Consider the following 22,938-nt stretch of genomic DNA (forward strand, 5'->3'; position numbering starts at 1 on the left):
CACATCTTCTTTATCCATTCATCTGTTGATGGGCTTTTAGGTTGCTTCCGTGACCTGGCTATGGTAAATAGTGCTGCAATGAACATTGGGGTGCATGTGTCTTTTTGAATTATGCTTTTCTCTGGGTATATGCCCAGTAGTAGGATTTCTGGGTCATATGGTAATTCTGTTTTTAGCTTTTTAAGGAACCTCCATACTGTTCTCCATAGTGGCTGTATCAATTTACATTCCCACCAACAGTGCAAGAGGGTTCCCTTTTATCCACACCTTCTCCAGCATTTGTTGTTTGTAGATTTTCTGATGCCCATTCTAACTGGTGTGAGGTGATACCTCATTGTAGTTTTGATTTGCATTTCTCTAATAATTAGTGATGTTGAGCAGCTTTTCATGTGCTTCTTGGCCATCTGTATGTCTTCTTTGGAGAAATGTCTATTTAGGTCTTCTGCCCGTTTTTGGATTGGGTTGTTCGTTTCTTTAATATTGAGCTGCATGAGCTGTTTATATATTTTGGAGATTAATCCTTTGTCCGTTGATTTGTTTGCAAATATTTTCTCACATTCTGAGGGTTGTCTTTTCATCTTGTTTATGGTTTCCTTTGCTGTGCAAAAGCTTTTAAGTTTCATTAGGTCCCATTTGTTTATTTTTGTTTTTATTTCCATTACTCCAGGAGGTGGATCAAAAAAGATCTTGCTGTGATTTATGTTAAAGAGTGTTCTTCCTATGTTTTCCTCTAAGAGTTTTATAGTGTCTGGTCTTAAATTTAGGTCTTGAATCCATTTTGAGTTTATTTTTGTGTATGGTGTTAGGGAGTGTTCTAATTTCATTCTTTTACATGTAGCTGTCCAGTTTTCCCAGCACCACTTATTGATAGAGGCTGTCTTTTCTCCATTGTATATCCTTGCCTCCTTTGTCATAGATTAGTTGACCATAGGTGTGTGAGTTTATCTCTGGGCTATCTTTTTCCATTGATCTATGTTTCTGTTTTTGTGCCAGTACCATATTTCTTGATTACTGTAGCTTTGTAGTATAGTCTGAAGTCAGGGAGTCTGATTCCTCCTGCTCTGTTTTTTTCCCTCAAGACTGCTTTGGCTATTCGGGGTCTTTTGTGTCTCCATACAAATTTTAAGATTTTTTTTTTCTAGTTCTGTAAAAAGTGCCATTGGTAATTTGATAGGGATTGCATTGAATCTGTAGATTTCTTTGGGTAGAATAGTCATTTTCACAATATTGATTCTTCCAATCCAAGAACATGGTGTATCTCTCCATCTGTTGGTATCATCTTTAATTTCTTTCATCAGTGTCTTATAGTTTTCTGCATACAGGTCTTTTGTCTCCCTAGGTAGATTTATTCCTAGGTATTTTATTCTTTTTGTTGCAATGGTAAATGGTAGTGTTTCCTTAATTTCTCTTTCAGATTTTTCATCATTAGTGTATGGGAATGCAAGAGATTTCTGTGCATTAATTTTGTATCCTGCAACTTTACCAAATTCATTGATTAGCTCTAATAGTTTTCTGGTGGCATTTTTACGATTCTCTATGTGTAGTATCATGTCATCTGCAAACAGGGACAGTTTTACTTCTTCTTTTCCAATTTGTATTCCTGTTATTTTTCTTGTCTGATTGCCCTGGCTAGGACTTCCAAAACTATGTTGAATAATAGTGGTGAGAGTGGACATCCTTGTCTTGTTCCTGATCTTAGAGGAAATGCTTTCAGTTTTTCACCATTGAGAATGATGTTTGCTGTGGGTTTGTCGTATATGGCCTTTATTATGTTGAGGTAGGTTCCCTCTATGCCCACTTCTGGAGAGTTTTTATCATAAATGGGTGTTGAATTCTGTCAAAAGCTTTTTCTGCATCTATTGAGATGATCATATGGTTTTTATTCTTCAATTTGTTAATATGGTGTATCACATTGATTGATCTGCATATATTGAAGAATCCTTGCATCCCTGGGATAAATCCCACTTGATCATGGTGTATGATCCTTTTAACGTGTTGTTGGATTCTGTTTGCTAGTATTTTGTTGAGGATTTTTGCATCTATATTCATGAGTGATATTGGTCTGTAATTTTCTTTTTTTGTAGGATCTTTGTCTGGTTTTGGTATCAGGGTGATGGTGGCCTCATAGAATGAGTTCGGGAGTGTTCCTTCCTCTGCAATTTTTTGGAAGAGTTTGAGAAGGATGGGTGTTAGCTCTTCTTTAAATGTTTGATAGAATTCACTGTGAAGCCATCTGGTCCTGGACTTCTGTTTGTTGGAAGAACTTTAATCACAGTTTCAATTTCATTACTGGTGATTGGTCTGTTCATATTTTCCATTTCTTCCTGGTTCAGTCTTGGAAAGTTATACCTTTCTAAGAATTTGTCCATTTCTTCCAGGTTGTCCATTTTATTGCATAGAGTTGCTTGTAGTAGTCTCTTAGGATGCTTTGTATTTCTGTGGTGTCTGTTGTAACTTCTCCTTTTTCATTTCTAATTTTATTGATTTGAGTCCTCTCCCTCTTTTTCTTGATGAGTCTTGGTAATGGTTTATCAATTTTGTTTATCTTCTCAAAGAACCAGCTTTTAGTTTTATTGATCTTTGCTATTGTTTTCTTTGTTTCTATTTCATTTATTTCTGCTGTGATCTTTTTGATTTCTTTCCTTGGGCTAACTTTGGGTTTTGTTTGTTTTGCCTTCTCTAGTTCCTTTAGGTGTAAGGTTAGATGGTTTATTTGAGATTTTTCTTGTTTCTTGAGGTAGGCTGGTATAGCTATAAACTTCCCTCTTAGAACTGCTTTTGCCTCATCCCATAGGTTTTGGATAGTCGTGTTTTCATTGTCATTTGTCTCTAGGTATTTTTTGATTTCCTCTTTGATTTCTTCTGTGATCTCTTGGTTATTTAGTAACGTATTGTTTAGCCTCCATGTGTTTGTGTTTTTTATGGGTTTTTTTCCCTGTAATTGAATTCTACCATTCTGTCTTCCAGATCACTTATCTGTTCTTCTGCCTCAGTTATTCTGCTATTGCTTCCTTCTAATGTAGTTTTCATTTCAGTTATTGTATTGTTCATCTCTGTTTGTTTGTTCTTTAATTCTTCTAGGTCTTTGTTAAACATTTCTTGCATCTTCTCGATCTTTGCCTCCATTCTTTTTCTGAGGTCCTAGATCATCTTCACTATCATTATTCTGAATTCTTTTTCTGGAAGGTTGCCTATCTCCACTTCATTTAGTTTTTCTGGGTTTTTATCTCGTTCCTTCATCTGGTACGCAGCCCTCTGCCTTTTCATCTTGTCTATCTTTCTGTGAATGTGGTTTTTGTTCCATAGGCTGCAGGATTGTAGTTCTTGCTTCTGCTGTCTGCCCTCTGGTGGATGAGGCCATCTCTGTTACTTTTGATTTCATGGCTCACTGATGGCTCGGACTCTTTTTCTAAATAGCCCATCTGTTTACTTCCCGGGACTGTGATTTCTCAAGGTCTCATCCTTGCCCCAGGGTCTCCAAATGAACAAGGAGTCCACCAGTGCTCCTGGCTAGTGCCCTGGAGAGGCCAAGGGGTCAGAATCCAAGAACAGAATCCCGAGGCCGTGCTCTTCTCAGTTTTAAATCTTGACAAAAGAAACCAAAAACAGGGACGTTCAGCTTCTTTTCTCCATGGTGGGGTGAAAGCCACACCCGAGTCCTCTAGCAGATGCCTGGGTTCTCTGCAGGCTTTCTCACAGCCCCCCTCAGCCCAGCACTACTTGCTTTCACAGTAACTGATCTTTCACCGGCAAATCACGTGTCAGAGGTGGAGGCCAGGCCCGTTCCACGCTCTCTCCTCCAGCAAGAGGCCTGGGGATGTGAGGAGCCGCATGCAGCACCAGGGGTCCTTCCGCAGCCCGCCGCGGGATCTCTCCCAGTGTTCCCAGGTCTCTGGGATGGGAATGGGGGGACTTTATCAAATCTGAATTTGGGACTGGCTTTTGAGTTACACAGTTTGCTCTTCTGGATGGTTCCTTCTCTGGCCTGGAGTGGAGTGAATGGGCCCTGCTGACTGACTGAGGGGCTCTCGTACATCCTCTGAGTCCTCGCTCTAGAGCTCTCTCCTCTCAGGAGGTCCGACCTGCAGGCTTTGGCCACCTTAGTCTCCCTGGACCCTCAGCACCCTCTCCATAATTCGGGGAGTCTGGCAGCTCCCCTTGGGTCCCCTCCCAGCACCGCAGCCTGGAAACGCTCTCAAGGCAGTACGCTGGGCAGCCCTCAGGCTTACCTCGAGGTGCCCCCCTCTCAGGAATCACTGTTGTTCGTTGCCTGATGATCTCTGTCTTGCGAACTCTTGTTTCATATATTTTGTTCATTGTTTGGTTGTTTTGTGTGGGAGGGAAAATCCAGTACCTGTTACTCCATCTTGGTTGTATGAGACTTTGTAATTATTAATTTTGTCTTCCCTATAGCACCGGAAAGCTTGATGCAGGCTTTGGAAGACTTAGATTATCTGGCAGCACTGGACAATGATGGAAACCTCTCTGAATTTGGAATCATCATGTCAGAGTTTCCTCTTGACCCACAGCTCGCCAAGTCTATCTTAGCATCCTGTGAATTTGACTGTGTAGATGAAATGCTAACAGTCGCTGCCATGGTAACAGGTATTCCTTCCACGGCTCTTTTGTACTGTGTATCTGCAGCAGGTATAGATTTAAATGAGATCCATTTGAAATGATAATGAAATATTTTAGTAGTTTGAAAATGTAAAGTTATAAGAATTGCCTTAATATGAAAAAATCTAAATAAAAACCCAGTGAATTTCTTAAAGCAGACAGGTGATAGCATACCGAGTTTGCTTTTGTTGAAGTGATCGGCACAGATCAAGAAAAGCGTGTCACATGTGCGTGTTTTATTTCCTACCACCTCATTCATCTTGGTTTATAGGTTTTAATTGATTCTTTTACTGGCAGGACAAACCAAAGGCTATGCTGCATTAGGACCTGAGTTCTAATGCTGTCCCTGGACCAGGGGCTGTAATATTTACAAGCAGGGTGTCCGCCGTGCTGAGCAGACCTGAGAAAAGCTAACACACAGGAGTAAGAAGCACAAGATGACGGCTCACCCTAGAGTTCTCTGATTTCTATGTAAACAGGATAGCATGTTATTCACAGAGTAAGACAGGAGCAGGGCTACAAACAGCAGTGAGCCCCCATCCGTTTCCCCCCGCCCCCGCAGCCTGTCAGTGCTAAAGGGCACATCTCATTATTGCTGACCTTCTGTCCTTTTGCATCTTAAAGCTCCTAATTGCTTTTCGCATCTGCCCCGGGGAGCAGAGGCAGCCGCCTTGTCTTGCTGGAAGACGTTCTTACACCCTGAAGGAGATCACTTCACCCTCATCAACATTTACAAGGCCTACCAGGACATGGCTCTGAATTCCACCAGCGAACGTAAGTGAACGCTTGGCCTTCTCACAAATTACCTTCCAATTCCACCTTTCCTTCCCCAGATGAAGCTGGGTTGTTATTCGTCCAACACCCTTTGTCTCCAGCCCCCTTGGTCATTTGAGTGGGATGGTGCTTGAGGCCCTCAGGCACCTGCAGGTGAGCGGTAGAGACACGCCTCCTGCGCCCACAGAGGGCAGGCCTGCATCCACGGACCGGCCCCCAGCCCGGCAGCCTTCAGAGCGAGCTCACTGGGGACGCAGGGACAGGGGACACAGACTTGCACAGCACGGCTCCTGTCCTCTCGGGTCCAGGGAGGAAGGAAAGGAACTGCCACCTCTAGGTGCCCACCGGCCAGAGCTGTGCTTTGTGCCTTTCATAACACGGCATGCTCACTACTGGCTGGAGAGAGAATATGGAGCGTTCAAAACAAAACAAACCCCAGCTCCAGGTGATAGTAATGAATAGGCTGATGAGCTGAGGGAGGCTGGACCCTGGCGGAGGAGGGGAGAGGGGCGGGTACGGCGTCCAGGGGAGAAGAATGGCCTGGGGCAAAGCTGCGGCAGAAGTCCTGGGTACCTCTAAACCACGGTGGGTATGTTCCCATTCCCAGTGGTGAGGGAACGGAAAACTCCTCCAGGTAAACTCCTGTGCTGGGCCTTAAAGACAGGAAAGGGGTCTCTAGGGGCAGACGGGGCAAAGCAGTGAGGCGGACACAGCCAGAGGGGAGCTCCCTTCCTACCAGGAGGATTTTTCTCACCTTTGTTCTCCACGATGCTGCTTTTACCTCCTTTGCTCCAGCAGATGGTGTGAAAAATGTTTAAAGTGAAAAGTATGACAGCAGTCAGAGCGGCAGAGCAGGGAGTTAGTTTTTCAAAGCTGAGCAGAAAAAGTTGTCAGTGGAGCCAGAAAGTACATGAGGGCCTTGGCATCTTTGGAGGGCAAGCCGGTGGTGGTCGTCGTTGGACCAAGTGCAAGCACCCCTGTGGCTCCAGACGGGCCTGAGTGGACGGGAAGGACCAACGGAGGTCTGCAGCCCGCTCTGCCAAGGCCGCATGCGCTCGCAGGCCAAGGCGAAACTCTGGGCCCAGCTAATCACAGATGGCAAGAAAGAATAACTTCACGCTGATCCAGGGGACTGAATTTCGATACAAAATTTGCAGCTAGGGTAGGCGAGCTTAACTGTGACATCATTAATTCCCAAATCAGCCTAGTAGTAATCCTTTTCTTATAATTAAGTAAAGTATGTGAGATATCTTCATGGATCAGAGGTATCTGTACTGTAAGCTTTTTCCCTCCCAGTTTGATTGAATGTCGTGGGCACGTACATCCTCGCCATACGCACACTGGACAAAATGTTGATCTTGAGACAGTCTCTTCTGCCCCTTATGAGCCAGATGAGGGTGATATATAGTATTGGTCAGCGCTAGGGACCTGCACTTTACAGTTGGTGGGCTCGTGGAGTCCCCCACAGTCACTGCAGGTCCTGCCAGCCGGCACCCTCTCCCTTCCCAGCGGTGCCAGGGACAGCCACTCCCGCGGCCACTGAGGTCCCCGTCCTTGCTACCTCCCTCGCACTCACTCGTGACAACCTTGTTAGGAGAGGACACAGGGACGCAGAGGCAGAGCGCCTTCCCGCCTGGGCTCTCTCAGATATGACAAGTCATTTCTAAATAGCTTTTGTTTGTTCCTTCCTAGACTGTGTTGAAAAGTGGTGTCACGATTACTTCCTCAACTGCTCTGCACTCAGGATGGCAGATGTAATCCGAGCCGAACTCTTAGAAATCATCAAGCGAATCGAGCTTCCTTACACAGAACCTGCTTTTGGCTCAAAGGAAAACACTCTGAACATAAGGAAAGCTCTTCTGTCTGGTTATTTTATGCAGGTAAGAATGGATAAGGCCACCTGTAGTGTGCTCTTCACAAAATTTCACATACTGAGGACATCCTGTCAGAAACCTCCCACTTAGGATGATTACTGTATTGATGTTAACTTTGAAATAAAACTAAAAACCCTTATATGTTACTAAAGATTTAGTACTTAAATATACTTCCCCGCAGGGGAACGGAGGACTCAGCTAGAATGTTCTGTCAGGAAGACCTTTCCCATCGCGGAGGAACTGTTACAGCACTCTTTGGCTGAACACATAGTCCCTCGTCTCACCTGTTCGCTCCCATGTACCTGGTGACGTAATGCCCAACAAGAAGTAAAGGCGACAGCCCATTTGTTTCTTTCCCGGCGTGGAGGTTGACTAACGTAGCGCCTCTAAACTAAAGCAAGTTACAGAATTAGTATGCACCACCTAAACTCTAAAGCACCCTTAATGGAGAAAAAGGACATTTTAGCATGGATTTCCTCATCTGTATGGAAGAAGTAAGGTTACCTGCATCACAGGGTTATCCTGAGGATTAAAGGAGCTAAAACGTCAAGTGTAAAGCACTGGACACTTGCGAGCGTGGTCCATCATGCGACAGGGAACGTGCTAGCTTTATTTCTTGACCAAAACTTTCACCTTTGTAGCTGCACTATTTTGGCATGCTGCCCTGAAATTGATAAAACTAGTTAACATCCTTATTATCATCACTGGCTCCAAGTTTTGAGCAAAACATGTTTATGTCTTATTTTCTATATCTGAAACTAGAAAACATGGGCGGCAAATCTGTAGTTTTAACTATTCTGTGTGAAGTATTTTGGAATTTTTAAAACAAAATATTTTGTGTATCGATCTCCATATTAATACAAAATCCTTTTTTCTGTAAAACGCTGCCTTTTAGATTGCTCGGGACGTCGATGGGTCAGGTAATTACTTAATGCTGACGCACAAGCAAGTTGCACAGCTGCATCCCCTTTCTTGTTACTCTGTCACCAAGAAGATGCCAGAGTGGGTTCTCTTCCATAAGTTCAGCATATCTGACAACAACTACATCAGGATCGCCTCAGAAATCTCTCCTGAACTGTAAGTTTAACGGAGGAAAAGGGGTTTCTTTGAATTCATACATGAAGAGCAAATGACAAATTTGGTTTCTCTTACATTTTCAATATAAGTTTATACTGCTACCAATCTAAATTATGTTGAGAGTACCTACTAAAGGCAGGTCTCTGTAGATGACTAAGAAATACTCACGCCTCTGAGATTACAGCATAAAGAGAGAACACGGTATAGAAATGTACAGCAAAGCACGATGCACCTTAAGAGGAACAGGGCCAGCAGGTGCAGACCTTGAGCGTAGCAACCTCTCAAAACAGACAGGCCACTGAGACTGGAGCAAGTGGGGAAGAGAAGGGGTGGAGGCCAGGCTGAAGACAGGCAGGTAGCAGAGGTGTAGGGTATGGGCCACGTAAAGAGTTTGGAGTTGATCCTAAGTGCAGTACAAAGCAATTGGAGACTCCGTTTTAAGCAAGGGTAACCTCTTCTCCATATATCTTAAAGATCCCTCTGGCTGCTAAGTGAATGGGCTATAGGGACAGCAGTGAGAATGGAGACTAGCCTCAGAGGCTGCTGCAGATGCCGGACCCACTGTGAAGGTACCACTACCACTTGGGCAGTGTGATGTTCTAGGCAGGAACCAGGAGTAACTACAGGTGTGTCCAGCTTCAGCAAATGGACATGGTATGGTATTAGTATGAGATGCAGATACTCCCTCTTATGCACCCAGAGTTCTCCCAAGCATCTGATCTGACCTGTCGCAAAACTGTGATGGGCCTTGGGGGAAGTACCCGTTCCCCCCGGTGATGAGAGTGGGGGTGTCACTTCCGCTGTGTGGCATGACCCTAGAGGACCCAACTTATCCTAGAAATGCAATTGGATTGTTCCCAAGTAAACCACAGAAAGTATTCATTCTACAAAGGCAGACCAAGCCACAGAGAAGTTCACACTAATCAAAACTCTACAAGCAGATTCTCCAGGCCTGGGAAGCGTCCACTCATGTTTGGTACCTCTCACCAAAAATGATAATAATAATTTTTTGTTTTAAACAGATTTATGCAATTGGCACCACAATACTATTTCAGTAATCTGCCTCCTAGTGAAAGTAAGGATATTCTACAGCAAGTGATGGATCACCTATCACCCATTTCAACAATGAAAAAGGAACAGAAAATGTGTGAGAAGTGCCCTGAAACTACTGAACAAAGATGCACTATACAGTGACTCTCAAGAACCTTCTACACAAAACCTGATGTGCAATAAATATCCCAAAGGCAGCCCAACAGCTGGTCCACTGGAGTGACGTGCAGCCATGACGTGAAGATGGATGTCACACCCTGCAAAGGATAGTCTTGAAAAGAATAAAACTTTTTGCATATTATTTAACAACTAAAAATAGAAGTTTTTATGGAATTACTACTCCATGTTTTTCTTCTTATTGGAAAAGTTTTTAATCAACCATTCTTAATTTGACCAAAATCTTAAAAAGCAAAGATATTTTGTAAATGTGTCACAGACACGGGTGACAGAACCCTACTTTTTGTAGAGGAACTTAATCTGAATAAAGTCATGAGTTTTTCAGTAAATCTCCACTAAGTCTTCTGGTAATTTTTACAAAAACAAGCCCACCACTGTCCATGGGAAATGGGTTAGACAGATAGATGTTCCTTCAGTTTATCCATGATTTCATTCATTTTGTCGCTTGGAATTAACATCACAGTTCGCAGGGGCTTCATTGGTACATCATCAAAGGACCATCGGCCTCCCAGACACGTGTCGCTCTCCTCCTGCACTGAGTAGTTGAACTTCAGGATTGCCTTCTAAACCAAAGAACCATAAATTTAAAGTTCAGACAAGCTAAAGGCAAAACTCACTTAATTGATAACAAAAAATACTACGTTTGGCATATGTAATAAGACTGACAGCTAAAGGAAGCAAAACACAGAATCAAGGAAGCTCAAATGGGACAGTCAGGCAGACGTTATAAAACACTCACCAAATAGATTTCTAACATGAGGAGTATGGATAGAAGCGTTCCATTTCTAAGAGGGGAACAAGCAGCTAAGTAATAGTAACACTACTACTGTTTACAATTCTGAAGTCGCTCATATTCATGATCTCGTTTGAGTCTCAAAATAATCTCATGATACACAAGTGAAATTAAGACTCATAAAATTTGACAGTTAATGAGAAGAATCATCTTTAAATGCTGGTCTTACCCACTGTCCCAGCTGCTTCCTCAGCATAAAGCTGCTGTGTGAAGACAGGCAGCTCCGCGTAACCAGCCCATCTTAAAACACCCGTTACATACGTCCCTGACATGGTCTGCCTGCAGTGCTGAGGCACACATTTTTAAAAGTTTAATTTTCACTTATTTACTTCCTGAAAAACAAGGGCAGAGCTGAATGTATAGTGCTTTAGTCTTTAGTGGACACCTTAAAATAAGTGATATCATCCAATCCAGGAAAATGTCCTCCTCAGAGACGTATTTAACATTTTTGAGAGGAAGGCAGCATAAGAAAGTAACATGCTCTGGTATCTGGTTGTCCGTCACAGCACAGGCTTTTACAGGGAGAAAGTGCTAGAAATCCCACCAATGGGGTGGCCTCCAGGACTAAGGGCACAGGGCGGCACATGAGCCAGCACCGGGAGAGCAGGGTCCACCCCGTCCTCCACACCGACCAGATAGTGGCTCCAAGCTCCCTTGGACTCAACGTCCCCCATCTGTGCACACAGGCTGATGTTCGCCTCCCAGAGCGGTTTGAGAATAAAGATCTCACAGTAAGCATGTCGTCGGCATGGTAATCACCTCCTCCCCACTCTCACTGTGTTACTAGCTCCTAGCTGCTGTAGATACAGAAGTTTAAAAACAGAAGGACTTTGACATAAAATGAGAGAGCAATAAATCCTGATTATCATCAAGAAAATCCTTATTTACATCTAAACAAAGAGATGGAACACGATGGGCTTACCTCATAGAAAAATTCTTCTTCTGCATTTGCAAACATTAACTCATCTTTCTTTTGGCTGCTCAATTTCTTTTTGGAATTGCTTTTTCCTGCTTCCACAAACGTCTTGCTAATCAGAAGGTAGAAGGAACACTTCCCACACGGCTTGTTAGTTTTGTGCGCCTCTGCTAGTTCTTTCCTACGAGGCATACACACACACAAGGTTTGGCTGATGGCTGAGGCGAGACCCATCAACAAACCAGAGCACAGAGAAAACCGGTGAGGCCTCTTCTCTGGGTTCTGCTGGGATGCAGGCTTAATGGACAGACATTAGATCTGGATGCTTCTAAAGCAGTGAGTTTTCTTTATGTATCCAGGTGCACATTCAATTGACTGTGGCAGCGCCTTTTATAATAAATGGTACGATGACTCTCAGATTATGCTCTGAGCTGTGGATACACAGCTACTAACAGGAATCTCAAGTTCACATGTCACTGCTCTGTTAAAAATACCTAAGAATCTGGATTTTCTAAAACAACAAACATTTAACTGAAGCACACAAAAGCACACGGCCATGACCAATGCCATTACAGCACGTGACCACTACAATCTCCAATCACCACGTCTGGGACTCATTTCTGACCTCCTGCAGGAACGGCCAGACAGATGCCCCAAACTACCACAGTCAATGAGATAGCAATGAAGCCTTTAATTCTTTTCTTCCTTTCTTTAAATCATACAATAACCCTGTGCATCTGACTAAACAAAAATGTAAAGAAACTCAGAACCCTCTGCAGCTTTCTTCAATAGAGGATCAGGAGAAAGCAGATCACGCTCTCCTGAAACCAAACAGACATGAGCTCCAGCTGATCAGAAAAAAGACAACGCAAAACAAAACACGCTTAGGCCCCAGAAGTACAATGTATCAGCTGAGGAGTATGAGAGTAAAACTAAAAAGCGATGTGTCTCTGAAGGAAAAATGGGAAACCGAAAGGCCTTCAGACTGTAGTTACATTCGCGCCAACTACTTCCAGGGAGATCACAAAGAAGTGCCGTGACCTCTGAGAAATAATATTCCGTAAAGCCTGGGGGCCTGCCTGTAATTTTATCCTCCTCTATTTCAAAGCACGGGCGATGCCAATTCTTAGCCCTTCTTACATTTAAAATATTCTTGTAAACTTAAAACTCCTGAATTAAAAAACAAAATAACAAACCCTGAGAAGCCAGAGATGCAGTATCAGGACCATGGTTGCATTAGTCATAAAATATCCCAGTGGAATTTAGGAGTTGTACTGTTTGTTATTGTTGTAATTATTCAACATTTTATTTGTGTTACAGAAATCTATCTGTGAAGAGGGTTAAAAGCTTTAGTCAAATGGAGGTAAAAAGTCTATATGAAACTCAACAATTTTTATACCATTTAAATCTCTAAGATTATTAAGCCTACTATCACAATATTCCTAAGTAATTAAAACTCTTTTAAAAAGCCAATTATTAATAATGCATGCATCTCACAGGCATTCTCACCACTCATGCTTAAACCAAGGGCAGAACTCTTTCTATACCAAAACATGCCATTTGAAGCACATTTCTGAATCCACTTGGGGAAAGAACTACCGTTCAAAGGCATCTTCCAAAGTGTCTTACTGAAGCTGCTGGTGCATGGGCAGCGCTATCTGTGCAGGAATGTTAATGAATCTTTCACTCAGCAGAAAGCCCACAGGCCTGGTGGCGTCATTGAAAAGCTTGTCCAGCTGTTCAACCATACTCTTTTCACAGTTCTTCTCGCAGAGGCGTAAAATAAACTCTTTAATTTGTTCAGCAAACGGGGTACCCTAGAAAGCAAAGAGAAGGCTCACTTTTTATTACAGGCCATCACTTACAGGAGAAAACTCCAAAGTGAGAGCTATCACTTTTTATCTTACAGGTAAGGGCAGTTTTCTGCCAACACCTTTAAAACCTTATATGTCCTCAGTGTTGATTGCTTAAGTATTTCTCTAAAGTAACTACAACTGGTTATTTACCATCCCATAATCAAGGGTCAGAGAAGGTTATACTAACACTCAGACATGCTGGGATGGAAATTCTAATCCATCTCATAGAGACAGATGGAAGTAACTGGAAAAGTTCAATTAAAAATTACGATAAAGTATAGCCTGCATCTTATTCTAAGGCGGGGAAGCTGCTGGTTGTTTATTAGAACTCATCAATGAGTCAATAAAAAGTAATGAATGAAAATACAGATAAATGTCAGTAAGTGTCCTCAACTTCAGAAATCAAAACAGCTGCAGAGACAGCAAAACAGCTCCTGTGTCAACACCAACATCAGGACACCCATTCCTGAAAAGCCAGGTGACGATTCTCTATACCACAGGCAGTAAATGACTTTAACTGGGTACAGAGTATTCAAAGGAAAACAGAAACGCCTTCATACTGAAAAAAGGATTTTACAATAAGATTCACAAGAGCACACATATTTGCAGTTAATATCGTGGTCTGATACAAAAGATACTTTTATGATGCATTAAATAAAATTAACTCCTGAGGGTTTGGCCTAAGGAATAACCATTCTGATGCCAGTCAGGGAAACCCACCTTCCTTTCAGTTAAATTTAAAAGGCTTATGAAGCCAAAAATCCCATCTTCATCCACATCATCATCGCTGTCTTCTGAAACATCCGTTTGCTATTTTAAAAAGAAAAAAAAATTAACTTTATATTTGGTTGGAAAGAAGTGCAACACCAAGTCTTGGAATCCAGGCCTCGTTTATCTTTCCACTTTTCAAACGATAACTTTGTTTTACTGTCATCACCTCAGAAAAGCACCGTGGGCTAAAATTGTGTGGTCTTGTTCACATCACTTTACCTCCCTTGATTCTGTCCTCTTCTTACATTCTGGATGATCTCCTGCTCTAAATTTCTTTTTACTAGACTCTTAAGACATTTTCCTCAATGTCTTATAAATCCAGAACAGATAAGACCTCATGAAGGAAACCATTTTAGTCTGTTTTCTAAGCGGTCTGGCTGGAGCCAGCCCAGCCTTGTTTCTCTGTGTGTCCACCACACTGTCTCACCTAAAACGCATGCTTCCTGACCACCGGCCAGTCCCCACCACTGGGGAAGGGGAGCAATGCCTCCGTGTGCACGGGTAGGAGATAAGAAAACGAGGGCAAGAGAGGAAATGAGGAATCGAGAAAACAGAACTAAGAGTGAGATGCTTGACTCCACTTTGAACTTCCTGGCTCAGCTGTACTCGACTCGACACATAGTCCACATTTTCTTTTACCTGTTGCTTGTTTGCTCGTCCCAGCTGTAAACTCCTCTGGCAGCATCCCCGGCCCCCAGCACAGAGCCAGGCCAGACTAAGTCCTTGGGGAACAAGCGCTGAATGAATAAAATGAGGCTGCTGCTCTTCCACCGAAGGACAGCAGGGACCCAGGACAGCCCGTCTGTCCCTGAACTTGTTCTGTGCGAAGCGGCACCAGCACCACGGGCTCAGCCAGGTGCGGTCGGCAGCGCCAGAGCGCCTCCCGGTGGCCGGGGCCTCAGGGCAGGAACAGAGCGGAGCGGAGCCTGCCCGTGGGGGGAAATCGAAGCAGACAGAGCTGCGGGAGGGGCCTGGGCTCCCCGGAGGCCGGCGAGGGAGAACGCGGCTCCCGGATCCAAGCTGACGGTGCCACGGAGGGGGCCTCAGGCGAAGGGGCAACCAGGCTTCACAGCAGAACACTTCCACTGAAGCTGGCGGTGCGGGAACACGAAGGGGGGGCGGCTGCGACGAGGCCCCGAAGGCCTGGGTCACCGCCAGAGCGGCTGCCAGACGCGGGAGAGAGGCCTCGAGCTCAGCAACGCAGCAGGGCGCCGAGGCAGCTCAGGAGAGACTGACGCAGTCCCGGCGAGAGGACCAAGGGCACGTCGGCTCTTGGAGGAGAGGGGAGAGGAGCGCAGAAGAACGTACTGCGTGAACCCGCCCTGGTCCTCCGAGAGCAGCACGGCAGCTCCCGTGCACGTCAGAGGACCCCCGGCCACCGTGGCAAAACTTGCGTGGTGCCGACGGACGGAAAGCCGGGGCAGGAAGAAGGCCCCCAGTGTGAAGCCCTGAGACTCCCAAACCCCCCCGTCGATGAAAAGCAACGAGCACCCAGGAACCCACTCGGCCTTCCTCCCCCTGGACAGACCGCCAGGCGCGCCCCGCCGGCTGCCGCTGCTCCGTGGCGCGGGCCCCGCCCCCGTCTCCCCCACCACCACCCGCCGCCCCCGTCTCCCCCACCACCACCACCACCCGCCGCCCCGCCCCGGCCTGGCCCGAGGCCTGCCCCTCCCAGCCCACTCCTTCCCTCTCCCGGGACTCTTCACTCAACACAATTCTTCGTGGCAGCCGAGTTCTGAGCAACCCGCTGCACGACACCCGGGCCCTGAGACTCCAGCCTCGCGCCAGCCACGCACACGCAGTCCCCAGCCCACCTCCCCTTCCCTCGGAATCGCCTTCTCTAGAAGAGTCCAAATTCCCCCAGTTCCAAAGCCTCCAGAGAAAGCTCTGGCAGTCCCTGTCCTAGGAACAAGAAGCCTGGGTCCCTGGGACACCGCAGGTGTCTCTGGGGAAGCCAAGGAAGCCATAATTGTAATTTAGACTTATTTGTGTAATTATCCAATGAAAGGCTGAATCCCCCGACTAGAGAATAAGCTTTTTCAAAAATAAAAGCAACTGCTTCTCATCGGTATGCATCAGGTCTCGGGACACTAATCAGCTAGAGCTCACGTGTGTCTGATCACAGAGCAGGCAGCTGCTTCTCCCCACCGCGCTAATAAAGGGATGCTACCGAGGTGTCACCCTCTCATCTTCCTGACGTTGTGTGCTACAGGTTCTGAATGTTGGCAGCAGGTCTGAAAAGCGTCTGTTGTATTTAGTAATGAAGATGTTGGTGATCCCATCAGTTTCAGGACATCGGGAGAGTGTTGGGGGTAAAAGCCAGATTAAGGTGTTTAGGAGAGGAGGTGGAAATCAAATGCAAAATATCTTTCAAGAATTTTGGCTTTGAAAACCAAGTGAGATGGCTGAAGGTGAGGTCGTTTGAGTGGATGGAACCTTAGACCGAGGTGGAGTTGTTTATTTTGCTTTTTTACAATAAGCTAGACGATAGGTGCTGGGAATAGAAAAAAAAGACTTCAACGGGGACAGTTACGCATACAGAGTACAAGCCGTGCGCCAGATGCTGTTCTAAGCATCTTCTCCCGTTCACCACCCCCCCACACCTACGAAGCAGGCACCATCCTCATCCTCATCGTCAGAGATGCCCGTGGAGAAAGATGAAGGTCACCGTGCAGACTGCATTTTCCACAGAAGGCTGAAGCGATTTTTCCTATCCCACATTCTCTTCTGACAAAGTGACCTAGACACTCCTCCCACTGAGGGGGGCGATCCACGTGCCCTCCCCTTGGACCTGCACAGGCCATCACATCTGCTGATCAAATGAATGGTGGAAATCACCCGGTAACATAAGATGCTCTGCACTTCTGCCTGGCTCTCTTGGGTAGGGAGGCCCACACTACAGAGACTGAGGCCCATGGTTCCAGCTGGGCTCCCAACAGAGACACAGGAGTGAACCATCTTGCAAGGAAATCCGCCAGCCCCGCGCTGAGCCTCTGCAGCTAATGTGCCCAGAGCGAATACGAGCTGTCCTCACTGAGCTCTGTCCAAAGTGCAGAGTCACGGGCCAGAGTACTGTTGCTGTCCTGACTCGAAGCTGCAGGGCAGTCTGTCAGGCAGCAGAAGAAACGTAGAGCCAGCGGAGAGTACACGCAGAGGCGGGATTCGTCCCAGGCCTGCTCCCTCCTCCTCCAAGTGCCACCCCCTGCTTTGCATGACACCACTCGAGGCTTTCCCCCTTTTCCCTCTCCTGTCACTCCTGAGTCTCCTTGGCAGGTTCTGCCACTTAGCTCATCCCCCCAACTAACGCTGTTATGACCAGACTCTGTCCCTGCCCTCCCTGGACAACTTCAACTACTCCCACAACTTCAGTGACCATTTATGTGCTGAAAATGCCCCAGTCTCCAGCTGCTGCGCAACATCTCACTTGCATGTATCACAGGCGAATCAAACGCAAAATGTACAAATCCAAGCTCGCGTTCCCCTCTTAACCTGATCCTCCTCCATGCTTGCTACCTTGGTTCTCCAGCCAGACACTAGGGTATCATCCTCAACTCCTTTTCCACTCACTCTCAGACCCAACCATTCATTAAGCCCCGTCGTATTTCACCTCCCCAATATCTTCTGAATCAGCCCACTTCTCTCCCTATCCGCTGCCACAACCTAGATCACTGCATTTAATAACCCTGAATTGCTGAGATGGCCTTCTAACCAGTAATACTTTCCAATTTGAGTTTCTGGCCTACTTGCTATAAAACAAGAGGAACTTAGGATAAAGAACTAATTTAATCAGAATAAACACAACTGTCCTGCTTACCTTAATCACACTCCCAATATGGTTCTGTTGAATCAAGAGATCTGTTAGTTCTGCAGTGTTCACAGGAGCTTTTAGGAAAAGCTAAGAGGAGAAAAAAAATATATTTTAAATTAAAACCAAAGTATGGGACTTCCCTGGTGGCAGAGTGGTTACGAATCCACCTGCCAATGCAGGGGACATGGGTTCGAGCCCTGGTCCGGGAAGATCCCACATGCCAAGGAGCAGCTAAGCCTGTGCGCCACAACTACTGAGCCCGTGTGCAACAACTACTGAGCTCGAGATCCACAACTACTGAAGCCTGCACGCCTAGAGCCCGCTCTCAACGAGAAGCCATCGCAATGAGAAGCCCGCGCACTGCAACGAAGAGTAGCCCCCACTCGCCTCAACTAGAGAAAGCCTGCACGCAGCAATGAAGACCCAACGTAGCCAAAAGTAAATAAATAAATAAAAATAAATCTATTAAAAAAAAAACCTAAGAAAAATAAAACCGAAGTATGATTTCTAATAAAACTTCTAATTTCCATATTCAAATAAAAATAATGAAATTTCAATGATTTGACCAGGAAGATGACCCAGAAAAGCAATCCCAAGAGGAAAGAAAAGCCGGAGCAAATCAAATCAGTCAAGGAACAGAAATTTGAGACGAGGCAGAGCCGGTGGTAATACAGGGGGTCTTGGGGAGAGGAGCGGACAGGGAGGAGAAGAGAGGGGAGGAGGGTGGACTGGACACCGGAGGCTCTGAAGGGTGGCGAACCAAAGCCATCTTATGTGGAGTAAAGGAATACGGAGAAGCAGCAAGCCTGCTGCTTGTGGCACCAGATGGTGGAATCAGTGACAGGGCCATTATGTGAGAATTCCTTTAACCCCACAAAGCTTAGAAATGAATTAGAGAAAAACAGAATAGCTCAAGTAATTAAAATATGAAAGGGAGAGTATTTTAGAACACAGAATACTTAAATATTTTAATCAAAGGAAGGGGTCTGGGAGCAGAGGCACAAATAGGGGAGTTAGCCCTGGAAAAGAAAACAATTCTTCCTTCCAGGCAAAGTGGAGAGGGTAGGAATGGGAATTCTAAAACAGAAAAAATGAAATCTGACAGAACTTATATCGAATGGCCTGGAATTTCTTAGAAGAGCAAATCCGTGTGTAATGAATAAAAGACAATACCTGCTGCAGTAATTTCTTAATTCCGTCGTAATCGTTATCTGAGATAGAATAAGCTTCGAATTCAATATTCACTTCCTGTAAATGACACACAAAATAGGTCATCATACATAAGTCACTAAGATAATTCAGGCATTATGTTCCCTCCCCACCTCATTCTTTTTGGCTCTATCTCCATCTATGGAACATGCCAGAAAAAGGACAAGAAGAAGAAAATGTTACCAAAAGAACTATAACTGCCTAGGCTTCAAAATAAGCAAACATTGCCAAGACTGCCATCTGCACAGATGACAAAGCACCTTCACACCATCTCCTCATTTGAAAGAAAAGCCTGAGAAGAACAACACATTCAGAGTGACCTAGTTTTGATGTTGAGAAAGTCTGTTCTGGATAAAGCAAATGAGAAATTATTATTTACCTGACTGCAGTAAGAGCGAGCAAAGAACAAAATCACTTCAAAAGTCCTTGGCATTGCCTAGAGCTTGATTCAGCCCATGGATTTGAGGCCACGCTTCATTCACTGGGCAAGAATTTACTGAGTACCCCTCTGTACCAAGCACTGTGCCAGGCACTCAAGATGAAAAGGTGAGCAAAGTAGACATGAACGATCATGCCCTCCTGGAGCTTATGGTTTAGGTGGGAGTACCGACATTAAGGAAATAGTCATGGAAATAAATATAGGCTTACAACTATGCATGCTATAAAACACAGGTGAATGGTGCTATAACAGCTTAAGAAATAGGAGGTTGGAAATTCAGGAAAGGCTTCCCTTAGAGAAGTGACACTTGAGCTGGGAACCTAGGACCACTAAAGAGAGTTCCTGGCACAGCACAGACGAAGGCCCTGAGGCAGGAGGAAATATGGTGAGTACAAGTAACTAAAAGGTGTGTGTAGCGAGGCTCCCTGATCTATCTCTGTAAAACAACAATAACAGACTCTAAGACGCAATGCCACTGAAATATTCCATAAATAAATGTAAGGATTATTTCACTCCAAAAAAAAAAAAAAACTTAAAGGCTTTTAAGTGCTAAATAAGATCAGTCCTTGAGGATCCTAAATCATGTATTATTAGTAGTACTATTATTGCTGGAGGGTAAATTCTCACAAGCAGAATTACTGAATCAGAGGATTTATACACATTTTAAAGTTCTGATGTTGTCAAATGGCCCTCCAAAAAGGGTGCATCAATTTATAGTCCCACCAGCAGTATATGTAACTGCCTATTTTCTTACACTATCATCAGTGATGGTTACTACACAAATTTCCAACCACTGGCAAACTGATAGATTATCCATGTTAACGCAAGAAGCGCTGAGTTCTATAACCCGAAGTTAGCAAAAGCCAGTTAAAGATCTAAATAAAAAACGGTGAGACCGCATTTAAGGCAAGGGGCCAAAGTAAAGAGCTGCTTTGTAAGGGAAAGCTCTGTTCCATGGAAAATATATTATATACCCACACCACAATCACAGCACTAATCCTGCACCCATGCTTGCCCTGCTCATGTTTATCTCTGACTTTATTCCCCCATCACGTTCTTCCTTATTCTGATCCCACCATATTAGCTGTCTCTCTGTCCAATAACCATGAGGACTTCGGATTTTCATACAAATGAAATGGGAAGGCATTGGAGCGGTCAGAGCAGGGAAGTGAGAACAGATCTACATTTTTTCTTTTTGGCCGCGCAGTGCGGCACGCGGGATCTTAGTTCCCAGACCAGGGATCAAACCCATGCCCCCTGCAATGGAAACGCGAGGAATCTTAACCACTGCACAGCCAGGGAAGTCCGTAGACCTACATTTTTAAAAGATCTTTCTGCTGTGGGTGGAGGAGAGATTGTAGGGGAACAAGAACGGGAAAAGGCATGCCAGTTAAAAGTTACTACAGAAGTCCAGGCAAGAGATGGTGGAAGGGTGGACTTTGACCGTTGCAGAATCACTGATGAGAAACGTCTGGATACTGAAGGTAAAGCCAACAGAATTTACTGATGCGGGATGAGGAAAAGGGAGGAATTACAGTTAACTTTCGGGTTTTGGATTTGAGCAGCTGGTGAATTTGGCAACCATTTACGTAAGCAGATACGTTCAAGGGTCCCTGAGAAAAAGAACCAGGAATGGCTTTCTTGACATAAGAGAGTCCTAGCTCCTCCTCAAATGATATCCGTAATATCTGAGTTCTGCAGGAACTAAGGCCCCCACCCAGGTGGAGGACCGAATGATGATGCTGACCCTCCAGACTTCAATCAGCTAAAGCTTGGACTCCTTGACCTTTGCCCCAATTTTATGCTGAATTCGCCTCTGCTCAAGCCCCCTCATGAATATGCACGTACCCTTAGCTTAAAACAGCAGCGCTGCTGTTTGGAGGAGACACTGCTTGGGGAAAGACCCCCGGTGTTCTCCTTACTTCTGCTGCAAGTAAGAAATCCTTCCTCCTTCTAATCTGCAGCTTGGTTGTGCTTACTGGCTCGGTCACCCACCAAGAGGTGAACCCAGTTTTCAGGTAACATTTAGAGAAATGGCAAAGATTAGGATCAGGGGCATAAATTACCAACTCTGCCCGGCGGGTGTTAAGTTCAGGGCTACCTATTAGCCATTCCGGGTTCTTCAGGACCTTTCCGTCCTAATTATTCATTCAACAAGTGTTAACTACCTCTAATGCCAGGCTCTACGGTAGGAGCCAGTTCTAGCAGAACATATCACCAGGACTTGGTCTGAGGGGCAGAAAAGACAGCTTAGTTGAGATCTGACCAAGGAAGGGAAAACACTGCAGGAAAAACGCAGCGCGCAGAGAGGAGAAGGAGACTGGCCTTCGAGAAACGGGAAGGCGGCCGCCATGAGGGAGGCAGGCACCGCGAACCCGGCGGGGAGCTGCGCGGGGAGGGCAGAGGATGAACTCGGGGCCCCCGGCGGCCCAGAAGGATTTGGGGCTTTAGCCTGAGAACTAAAAAAGGCCACCGAGGACGGTGCCGTTGCGGCGGTGGGAGGGCCCACGCACCCGGCCGGGACAGGACTTATAAAAATAACTTTCTGTGGCTGCAATATGTAAAAGACCGAAGTGGAACCTGAGTGAGAACCTTTTCTCACCTCCAGTTTCTGCTTAAGGACCCTCAGGTACGGGGAAGTCGCTACTCCAAGCAGCTCACACACTCACATGGCTTTGGTTGTTGGAAAGTTTTTTCCCAGACATAAGCCAAACCGGGGTCGCGCGTGTTCCTCACCTCATTGACGACCTCGTCGTTTTCATCCTCCTCTTCGTCACTGTCTTCGTCCTCATCCTCGAGTTCATCATCCTCGTCCTCATCGCGCGGAACCGAAAACCCGCCGTCCAAGGCACGCCGCTTGGGCCTGGACGCCATGCTGCCGGCCCCACTGCGCCTGCGCAACTTCCATGAGCCCGCCCTTCCGGGCCCACCCATTACAAGCGGAGGGGGTAGAAGGTCACGAAGAACCTCGGAGCGGAGTCAGCGTCAACCCCACTGCCCCTGGTGGATTCCACGGCCTTGATACCTTAAGAGTCAAGTCAATCTGGGGTCCCATCTTTGCCTTTTCTTCCTCCTTCCATCCATTCTCAGCCTTTCCAAGGTTCTCTCTCCCCTTCGCGCAGTGGTTCGACCCATGTCCGCCAGGTATCAGGGGGTCCTGGGTGTCGGTGCGCATGCGTGAGCTCCAGCTGAGCGAGGCCGGGGCTCCAAGACCCCTGGCGCGAGTGCTGGTGCTTGGGGCCCGGGGAGGGCCGTCGCCATGGCAGCGCCGGCCACGCGGTGAGGGTGCCGCCCTCCCGGCTGGTAGCTCCCGCAGCTTCACTGCCTGCTGGTGGGAACCGTGCGATTCCGCCCCGACTGGGCGCCTGCCGAGTGCCTCACCAGCCAGACGAGGTAGGTGTCGCCCGCGCGCGGTACCGACGACTACGCGGCTTTCCGCAGGGGCCAGCCTGCTGCCCTGCCGGTGTATGACGAGTCGGGAGCGGAACCCGGAGGCCAATGCTGGCCTGGGTGCTGGGCCGTAGTCCGCGGGTAGTAGTCGGCCCTGAATGGAAGGTCGTCGGATCTGTGCAGATGC

At 46.0% G+C, this 22,938-nt stretch overlaps 3 protein-coding genes across 12 annotated transcripts in view; 2 read left to right on the forward strand and 1 right to left on the reverse strand.

Moving 5' to 3' along the window:
- Positions 1-9,898, forward strand: part of DHX32 (DEAH-box helicase 32 (putative)) — a 51,638-nt gene extending 41,740 nt beyond the window's left edge. For 3 of the 4 annotated variants that reach the window (XM_060286160.1, XM_060286159.1, XM_060286161.1), the window contains 6 exons: positions 3,733-3,888; positions 4,414-4,605; positions 5,242-5,391; positions 7,084-7,271; positions 8,161-8,342; positions 9,365-9,898. In XM_060286160.1, coding sequence (XP_060142143.1) covers positions 3,733-3,888; positions 4,414-4,605; positions 5,242-5,391; positions 7,084-7,271; positions 8,161-8,342; positions 9,365-9,536 — 1,040 coding nt within the window. In that variant the 3' untranslated portion in view covers positions 9,537-9,898. The remainder of the gene's footprint in view (positions 1-3,732; positions 3,889-4,413; positions 4,606-5,241; positions 5,392-7,083; positions 7,272-8,160; positions 8,343-9,364) is intronic. The other variant, XM_030832052.2, reaches the window with a different exon arrangement.
- BCCIP (BRCA2 and CDKN1A interacting protein) lies at positions 9,386-22,266 on the reverse strand. 2 transcript variants are annotated; one of them, XM_030832069.3, is made up of 7 exons: positions 22,098-22,266; positions 18,887-18,961; positions 17,720-17,800; positions 13,855-13,944; positions 12,908-13,095; positions 11,285-11,459; positions 9,411-10,132 (listed from the first exon to the last, which is right to left on the reverse strand). In XM_030832069.3, the coding sequence occupies exons 1-7, from the start codon at positions 22,233-22,235 to the stop codon at positions 9,962-9,964; spliced, it is 918 nt and encodes a 305-aa protein (XP_030687929.1). In that variant the 5' UTR covers positions 22,236-22,266; the 3' UTR covers positions 9,411-9,961. The 2 variants fall into 2 exon arrangements, with proteins under 2 accessions (XP_060142147.1, XP_030687929.1); XM_060286164.2 differs by lacking the exon at positions 18,887-18,961 and having other exon boundaries at positions 9,386-10,132.
- Positions 22,253-22,938, forward strand: part of UROS (uroporphyrinogen III synthase) — a 34,974-nt gene continuing 34,288 nt past the window's right edge. For all 6 annotated transcript variants that reach the window (XR_009559290.1, XM_030832058.2, XM_070043855.1 and 3 more), the window contains exon 1: positions 22,253-22,754. Coding sequence is in view for 5 of the 6 variants with exons in the window: in XM_030832058.2 (XP_030687918.2) it covers positions 22,268-22,754 (487 nt within the window). In the remaining variant the exon portion in view is untranslated. The remainder of the gene's footprint in view (positions 22,755-22,938) is intronic.

The sequence above is a fragment of the Globicephala melas genome, chromosome 16, assembly GCF_963455315.2.
Source record: "Globicephala melas chromosome 16, mGloMel1.2, whole genome shotgun sequence".
Lineage (NCBI taxonomy): Eukaryota > Metazoa > Chordata > Mammalia > Artiodactyla > Delphinidae > Globicephala > Globicephala melas.